The 8,964-nt window shown below is 33.7% G+C and overlaps 1 protein-coding gene across 1 annotated transcript; it reads left to right on the top strand.

Annotated features, from left to right (window-relative positions):
- Nucleotides 1–4,336: 4,336 nt before the first annotated feature.
- LOC137715685 (transcription factor DIVARICATA-like) lies at nucleotides 4,337–6,588 on the top strand. Its single transcript, XM_068455017.1, has 2 exons — nucleotides 4,337–5,618; nucleotides 5,846–6,588. Exons 1-2 carry the CDS (start codon nucleotides 5,188–5,190, stop codon nucleotides 6,333–6,335), a joined length of 921 nt encoding a protein of 306 aa, XP_068311118.1. The 5' UTR covers nucleotides 4,337–5,187; the 3' UTR covers nucleotides 6,336–6,588.
- The last annotated feature ends 2,376 nt before the right edge of the window (nucleotides 6,589–8,964 follow it).

Raw genomic sequence — 8,964 nt, 5'->3', positions numbered from 1 at the left:
AATGTATTAATTCTATTTTATTATAATTATAATTTTCATTTCATTTATAGTAATATATTTTGTTGTATTAATTTAGATAAATTAATTTTTGTTATATAATATATTTCGATGTATTTTGTCTTCTTCACTTAGGTACATTAAATTCATTATAATACATTTCGTTGCATACATTTAGGTACACACATTTCAGTACATACATTTCGGTACACACATTTAGGTACATTAATTCAATATAATACATTTCGGTACACACATTTAGGTACATTAATTTAATATAATACATTTCGGTACTAACTGTGACATCCCACATCGCCCAGGGGAGTGATCCTTAAATGTATATTCTCATCCCTACCTAGCACGATACCTTTTGGGAGCTCACTGGCTTCAGGTTCTGTAGGAACTCTGAAGTTAAGCGAGAAGGGGGCTAGAGCAATCCCATGATGGGTGACCCACTGGGAAGTTGCTCATGAATTCTCAAAAACAAAACCGTGAGGGAATGGTAAGCCCAAAGCGGACAATATCGTGCTACGGTGGTGGAGCGGGCCCGGGAAGTGATCCGCCCCAGGCGGGGATGTGACACTAACATTTAAATACATTACTTCAATATAATATATTCGGTACTAACATTTAGGTACATTAATTGAGTTTTTCAAGTTTGAAGAATGTTAAATAAAATTAATAAATTAAAAAAAAAACTCTTTTTTGATCAAAAAATTAATTAAAATTTGTATATTAATAAATTTAAATATTTAATGGGAGACATTAAATAAAATGCACAATAATTATTTCGAATTAAGGACACATTAAGGGATTATAATCAATATGTAATCTAACATTAGCTTTATTTTAAATTTCAATCTTCTTAAAGGATTAAAGTTAAAAAATCCCTTTCTTATTTCACCAATAAAGGAAAAATACAAAATAATACTAATAAAAAAATAGTTTGATCTAAGTTTAAAATTTTTAGTGTTATTAGATTTAATCTAGTGTCATATTTTTTTACTTTAATTAAATTTCTTAATTTAGGCCCTTTTACTCATATTTTTAATTTGAAATATTTAATATGAAGATCTAACCACTTTACTGAAAAATGGTTAAAGGAAAATGTGTATATCAACATATATGATGCTTACATCATAGGTTGATTAAATACGTTCAACCTATAATGAGGTAGAATAGACGAAACTGAATAAAACTTACTCTACCTATCATTCATGAAAATAGTTTACAAAAATTTCATCTTCATACAATTATAAATCCATACTAATATATATGTTCATATCATATTATCGTAATTAACTTGTGATGGAAGTAGAAGAAAAAAGTTGAGAAATAGTTAACATAATTAACTTGTGATGAAGGTAAAAGAAAGAATTGAGATATAGATCTGGAGCAGGAAGAATGAGATACAATATTTAATTCTAAAATTAAGTAAAAGATAATCCTATAAATAAGAGGAGAAGAGATAACATTTATAACAATTTAACAAGGGAATTGTTATTGACATTCTAAAAATCTCATTTTGCATTCCAAACTTTCTATAATTAAAAAAGAAAATACGCGAATGAGATTTTTGGATTGTTAATAATAGTTCATTTTAATTAAAAAGATAATAAAAATAAGGTGACGTCAATAATTAGTGAATGAACTAACCTAACAAAGTGAACTAAACTTAGTAAGAACTTATATCAAGTTTACTCTAATAAAAAAAATCATGTTGTTTATTTTGATTTTAAACAAACGATTGGATTTAGATTGGATTTTCTTGTTGAGACCCAATATATGATGAAGTTTTTTTGTAGGGCTTTCAAATTAGAGTTAATTTTTTACACTATGCGCATGGTTAGTATGGTATCGGATAAGACTAAAATACAAAAGTCTTATGCTTTTTTAGGACCTACCTCCAACCCTTGTACGCCAGCGTGACATTTCAAATCAATAATGTAGTTTAATTTGATTTTAATTTCTATGGATGCGATAGTAGCTTACATGGGAGTGAAGGAAAGTCTCTCTTCATAGCTTTGTAAGAGGTATTCAACGGATGAAGAATATCTTGTATACAAAGCTTATCAAGAGAGCATGCAAAAGGGTAGGCAAACATGGTTTTCCTAGCCAGATAGGCAAAAACTTGCACAAAGTGAATAAGCAAAGGAGTTAGCAAATTATATCACTCCCCCAAAGAAGCAACATGCTACATTTCATGTAATACAATTTTGCTAACTTGATTTGCATATTCTCATAGAGATGCGTTAAACAATCGGAACAGATGTATCATTTGACTGTTCACATAAAAGCATTCTCTATATTTTGGTGGTGCCACCAATTTTACATATTCCACCCTTATTATTAGACCTGATATTCGTGTCGTATATTTTGTGTTCGTGTTATACCTGATAACTTAACGAGTTGTGTCGTGTAACATCCGTTAAAATAAACGGATAATATGGCCCAACCCATTAATATTATCAAGTAATATGACCCGACCGGTTACCCGTTAAAAAAAATATATTTAAATCAATAAATAATGAAAATGAAAAACGTAATTTGATCCAAAAAAAATGTAAAACATAATACTAAATTAGTATATACATACACATTGTTACATAAATATTACTTCAGAACATGAAAAGAAAAAAAAACATTTGTCATTCAAGTTTACATACTCCAAAATAAGAGTCTAATGAAAAAACATTAGTGCACACTATAAAATACAAATGTTCAAAGATATGCAAAATGAAGAGAGTTGTATTTCAAGGTTGAGGAACCTTGCACGTTTTTGACAATAAAACCCTTCAATTTTCATCAATCACCAAGGGAAATGGTATTGGAAATTTGGTTTGATATATTGGCTTCAAGCGTTATGCTGACGATGTATTCACTAAGGTTTTCCATAATCCATAAACTATAGATCTAAATTTAACTGTTGATTGTCGCTTATATTTACGTTCCATTCTTCTCACCAATTTTTTTTTTTTTTTTTTTTTTTTTGGGATTTCTTTTTTGAAAACATGATCTCTTAGAGAATGCAGGAAGATGAACGGTTTAGATCGTTGATATTATGTTCAGAGTGTTACCATTAGTGAAAATATAGCTCGAAGTTTATAAAGTCTCTAGAAACTATATAACATCAACTAATATTTTTAATTAACCGTAAATATCGAAATGTCATATTAACGATTCGGACCGTTCAATTTTCTACATCCACTAAAAGATCACTTTTCAAGAAAGAAAATTTTTAAAAATGAAATTTGGTGAGTAGAATAAAGTCTAAATAACAATGGACAGTTCAATTTAAATCTAAGGTTTATGAATTATGGTGTCAGATTTCGGAGTTGACCCCTTCACACAAGTTGTAAAACTTGTCATTATGAGTGATTGTGTGTATATATATATATTTTTTTTTTTTTATTTTATATTTTCACACTTCTACAATAATTATTATTAATTTTGCACTCAAATAAAAAACACTATTCATGAGATTTGGATGGTTTTAAAAATCTAAACAACCATGTACCCATCGCCTAAGCATAGAAGATACAACCATGTAACCATCGCCTAAGTGTAGAAGATGCAATCACGAGCCTTTATACATGCTTTCACATTTTTCAGACTTATACATTAATGATTATGAATTTTATTTATTTTGAACTTCCTTAAAAAATACTATGCATGAGGGTTTGTATGGTTTTAAAAATTCAAACGACGATGTACCCATCCTCAAAGCGTAGAGGATGCGATTACGAGTATTTGCATATTTTTTTCACATTTTTCGCACTTGTAAATTAATTATTATTTTTAATGTGTTTTATAATTTTTTTAATCTCACTCTTTGCCTATAGTATACTATAAAAATAAATAAATAAAACTTAAATTTTTTAAATTTATATAGAAATACAATAATAATTAATCAACAATATATAAATATCTATTATATCTATTGTATTTTATAGTAGTTAAAAAAATTAAAATCATCAAAATAACATTTTTCTTATTGGGTCGAAATAGGTTACCCGCGTGTCACTCTCGTGTAAACCTGTTAAGGACCCGTTATTAACATGTTCTTATCGTGTGACCTGATTAGTTATCGTGTAATAAACTGCCAAATCTACTTATAATTGTCATATTACGACAACTATACTAAAGTTTTGTTTTTAAGAATGACGTTGTCGGACAACCCTCCTAAATTTGTCGTGAAGTCATTGGAGGGGTGAGCTTCCATCAATAATCATAAGCTGCCAACCCACTGTTACCTCACAACTCAAAAATAAGAAGGAAAATTTGACCTTATTTTTATATTTGTTATGAAAAATCAAACCAATAAAAATTACCCCAAAAACATAGAGAGTTAGTATTATAATAAGAGGGAACTTTTTCATAATTTGAAGTATCTACAAACACCTTACCCTCCAATCACAGCCACCCACCTTCAAACTTCCTCCCTGTCTCTCTCTCTCTCCAAAGATATTAGCAAAAATTGAGATACATTTCTTGAAGCTTGCTATGGTTTTCTCTTTCCATTCATAGCTCAAACACTACACTTTTGTTTTTTATCTTTCTTCTCTTTTCTTTGTTGCTCAAAGGGCCTCCAGAGAGAAAAGAAAAAGAAAGAAGAAACCTTTCCCAACTTTTCCTTCTCACTCCTCTTAAATTCAGAGCCTCTCTCACTCCTCTACCCAATTGGGTTTTCCCCATTCTTTTCAGTTTCTCTCTCTTTCCAAATTGGGATGTGTTAGAATTGAAGAAGAAGAAGAACAAGAAGTTGCAGGTACAAGTGAGCTTTCTCCTCTTTTTAAATCCTACCCAAGATTCCAACTTCCATTTTCTGAAAACGTTTTCTGGTTCTCTGTCTATGATCTTTGAAGCCTCAATGGGTTCAGATGCCATTAGGGTTATTGGGGTTTTTGGATTAGGTGCAAGTTAAGCTAATTTAAGTTTCTTGATTTGGAAAGATATTTGTTTGGATTTCGAAAAGTTGGGTTCTTTTTAGATTCCTCAGAAAAAAAGTATTCTGATTCCTTTCAAAATGCCCCTTGATTTAACACTCATTTCATCCCTCTGAAACCTCCACCCTCCCCTCCATCTCTCTCTGCATTCCCTCTTAAGGTTCTCCTTCTCTTGCTCTGTTTCTTCAAATCCTTCGAGTTTTTCGGTATGCTAGCGTGAATTGGAGCTCTTTAATTCGATAGTATGAAGTTTGAGATGGAGATTCTGTCCCCTTCGTCCTATTTTTCGACTTCGAATAGGCTTATCGAAGAGAGCAAGAGCGCGAGATGGACTCCGGCGGAGAACAAAATGTTCGAAAACGCCCTGGCGGTGTACGACAAGGACGCGCCGGACCGATGGCACAAGGTGGCGGAGTTGATACCAGGGAAGACGGTGAGGGACGTGATGAAGCAGTACGAGGAATTGGAACTTGATGTTGGCAAGATAGAAGCAGGGCTTATTCCGATTCCGGGATACGGCCCCTCTCCATTCACATTGGAGTGGGTGAACAGACACGGCGGCTATGATGGGTTCAAACAGCAGTCTTATGGGATTGGCGGCAAGAGATCTTCGTCAAATCGCCCTTCGGATCACGAAAGAAAGAAAGGGGTTCCGTGGACAGAAGAAGAACACAAGTAAGTTTCCCCAATGAAAATTTCAGAACGTAATGTCATTCGGTAAACATTTAAGTTTCTAACTTTTTCTGAGGACATGATCTAATTGAAGTTTTATGTTTTTCGAGCTCGAAATCTAGATATAACCTTGGTATTGCGTATGAAAATCATATTGGTTAAGAATTTTTTGCAGTGATTTATTTGTCAGACATTGTTTTGACATGATATTTTGATGATTGTTTGCATAGGCTGTTCCTAATGGGACTGAAGAAGTATGGCAAGGGGGACTGGAGGAACATCTCGAGGAATTTTGTGGTGACACGAACACCGACTCAGGTGGCTAGTCATGCACAGAAGTACTTCATCAGGCAGCTTTCCGGGGGGAAGGATAAGCGAAGAGCCAGCATCCATGACATAACTGTCAATCTCAACGACATGAGAACTCCGTCTCCAGACAACAAAAGTCCTCTCTCTCCAGAGCTGCCTCAGCATCCGAATTCTGCTGCCACCGCTAGGGCTCCGTTTCAGTGGCATCAGCCGCAAGGCGGTGGAGTAAACTTGGGTTTTAATCAAGGGCATGGAAATATGTTCATGTCCTCCCATCCTTATGGGATTAGTTCATACGGACAAAAAATGCAGGGGCAGGATCTGCACAAAGGTGCTGCTAATAACTTGTACTATGGACCGCAAAATTTGGGTTTTCAGATGCAATCCTCGCAGCACTACCCGCACGGATGATCTATCAGTGGCAGCTCTCCTGTCCTCAATCCTCTGCAGCTTCATATGCCATTATGGTCTTTTAGTTCATTAGTGTAGCTTGATCCAAGCTTCCTTTTTTTTTCATGGTTTAATGTAAATATGTTGTTCACAACTTTGAGTTAGCCAAGCAGTATTTGAGGGGAACAGGATCCAAGTTTTTCTTGGAATTTCAAATTATGAAATATGAAACTGAGTTGAAGCATCTCAAACCCTAGGGATTTCATGTTCTGCCCCTCTCTGGATTTCATATTCTGTTATGTGATAAGGTAGTGGTGAATTATTGTAGAAGACATCTAAAAGATGAACAAGAGCATGGATGAGAGAGATAATGATTTTACTTTCTAGAGTCCGGTTAGCGAAAAAAAACTTGAGTACGACAGTCCAATCAGCTAGATGAGTAAGATGCTTTCTTAAAGGAACGGGCCCAACATCCGACCCCACATAGGTTATACTTCCAATGCACACCAGCCTTTTGTGAGAGTGGCTAATCAACTTGTCAATTAGGCTGCCTTACTGAATATTTTCTCTCGACTTAAGAATCTTAAAGCAAGATGCTAAGCTGATCGGTTGACTGTTCTCTATCTCATACCTTAAGAATGATTCCTCTAGTGAAGAATGGAACCTGGAAGGCGATAATACACCAGATCAGATGGCAGACATAGAAATTCCAAGTTCTAATGGTAATGAAATAACAGGCACAATCAAGATAAGCATCTTTTGTCAAATTGTGAAAGCATAATTAGTATGAATCCTGTGACCAGGATTAGTACTAATTATGATTAACTTAATACGCACGGGGATCTTCCAAGCTTTAATTTTTCTTTACTCTTTGAATTTTAGTCAAATGTATATGACTTCTAATTTTGCCACTTAATAGAATTAGGGAAAAAATTAAAATTATAGAAAAGTCTATGAGCATCTTACATTGTGCTTTGACTGCTTGGAATAATCTAAAGAGAATGATTCATGCATACTCATTTTCTCCTTTTGCACAATTTCGTTTATTTTTGCCATTAATTCTCTTTTGTGACCGATATGTTAAGGGGTTGAGTCGCAAAAACAATCTATTTGCAAATCAAGGGTAATGGTGCTTATGATAGACGTTCCCCCAGACCCTTACAAAATAAGGAGTCTTATTGGCTTGAAGTCGGTCTTATCATTTGATTTATTCAATCATAAATAAATAGAAGTTTATCGAGGGAGAAAAGACATTTACGGAAATCACTTCCCTAATCTTAATCTTCCCTAACTAGCCTTTAGACTGTGCAGTTAAACTGGTTGGTTACCACCACAAAAATCAAGACCGTGAATGCTGGGTTTTCAATTCAAAGAGGCCAAGTCATAGAGCACTTATGTTTGGAATTCGATGGTAATTGGCAAGTAAAACGGCCTACTTTTAGCCCTTTTTAGACTGTCGCACTGAACTTTGGTTCAAAAAATGGGCAAGTTGACTAGGCAAGACTTTCAAAGTCCAAAACTTTGATCAAATGCTGACCACATGCTGACTCTTCCCTGCACTAACTCAAGCATCTTATGCTTCTTCAGTCACTTTTCTGGCTTTGTTTCTATGAGATCCTCTTCTAATTAGGTAAGAAGATCCCTACTAGGGATGTTGATTAATGATTTCATTACACTATAAATTACTCGGCTTGTTACATGTGAGAAGTATTATTTCCTTACCGAAAACACAGTTTGATGCATGAAAATAAAGTTTGTTTTTTCGTGGTTATGATTTTCACACACCTTCATTTTCCTTCCACACTCCTCTAATTTATATCTTTTGATTTGTTCAACCCATTAGACATAAACAATGTGAGGATTGTGGAAATCATTAACTTTTGTGATTTTAATACTCACTTCAGTATATGTGTCAACCCATTATTTACTGTTAGTGACAAATGATTCGTTAACTTTAAGAAGTCAAACAGTCTTCATTATGAATTTATAATAATATATAGCACTAAACAGGATATAGAACAGATTTGTAATTTTCGGTTCATGTTTTCTGTGCTGGATTTGGTTTTGATCATGGTGGTTTTGTGATTCTAAGTGTACGGCACCTACCAACTAAATAAATGTTAAAAGAGTTTTGATTGTTCTCTGTTCAGATTTAGACTAATTAAGTAGCTTTTTATTAGCAGAAAGACTACTTTACCCTTTTCTCTCAGTCAGTGTATTATATATATAGGATTTGAGATTCTCTTTTATTGGAATTAACGAAAGATTTAGAGTAAAACTGAGTATAGTAACGTTTTAACATTCATACAGTCGGTCCTATTAAGCTTGGTCGTTGTTGTTTGTATTTAAGATTCTCTTTTGGTGGGAATATGATTGACTTGTATGTATTTCCTTTAGCCTTCCTTCTTTTATTTATTTGGAAGAAGAATCTTGCTTCTAATTAAGTGCTACTTTGAACTAGTTATATGCAATGCCATCAAGTAAGACAAGCTAACAATTATTACCTACTATTTAGCTCCATAAAGTTCAATGACACTACAAGCATACTTTTGGAAGTTGAGTTTTCCATCTCTATCCTTAGAAAGAGGGAGTATTCAGTAAGGCTACCGCACTACTGTGGTACAACAACGGATTCAAATGGTGAGGGACA

The sequence above is a fragment of the Pyrus communis genome, chromosome 14, assembly GCF_963583255.1.
Source record: "Pyrus communis chromosome 14, drPyrComm1.1, whole genome shotgun sequence".
NCBI lineage: Eukaryota > Viridiplantae > Streptophyta > Magnoliopsida > Rosales > Rosaceae > Pyrus > Pyrus communis.
This window is presented reverse-complemented; position numbering and strand designations above follow the sequence as displayed.

What these genes read in the sequence shown, in the direction of transcription:
- LOC137715685 (XM_068455017.1), top strand. Translation starts at nt 5,188, where the DNA reads ATGAAGTTTGAGATGGAGATTCTGTCCCCTTCGTCCTATTTTTCGACT. An exon ending in TGGACAGAAGAAGAACACAA is followed by an intron (nt 5,619 to 5,845) that starts GTAAGTTTCCCC and finishes TTGTTTGCATAG; the next exon opens with GCTGTTCCTAATGGGACTGA.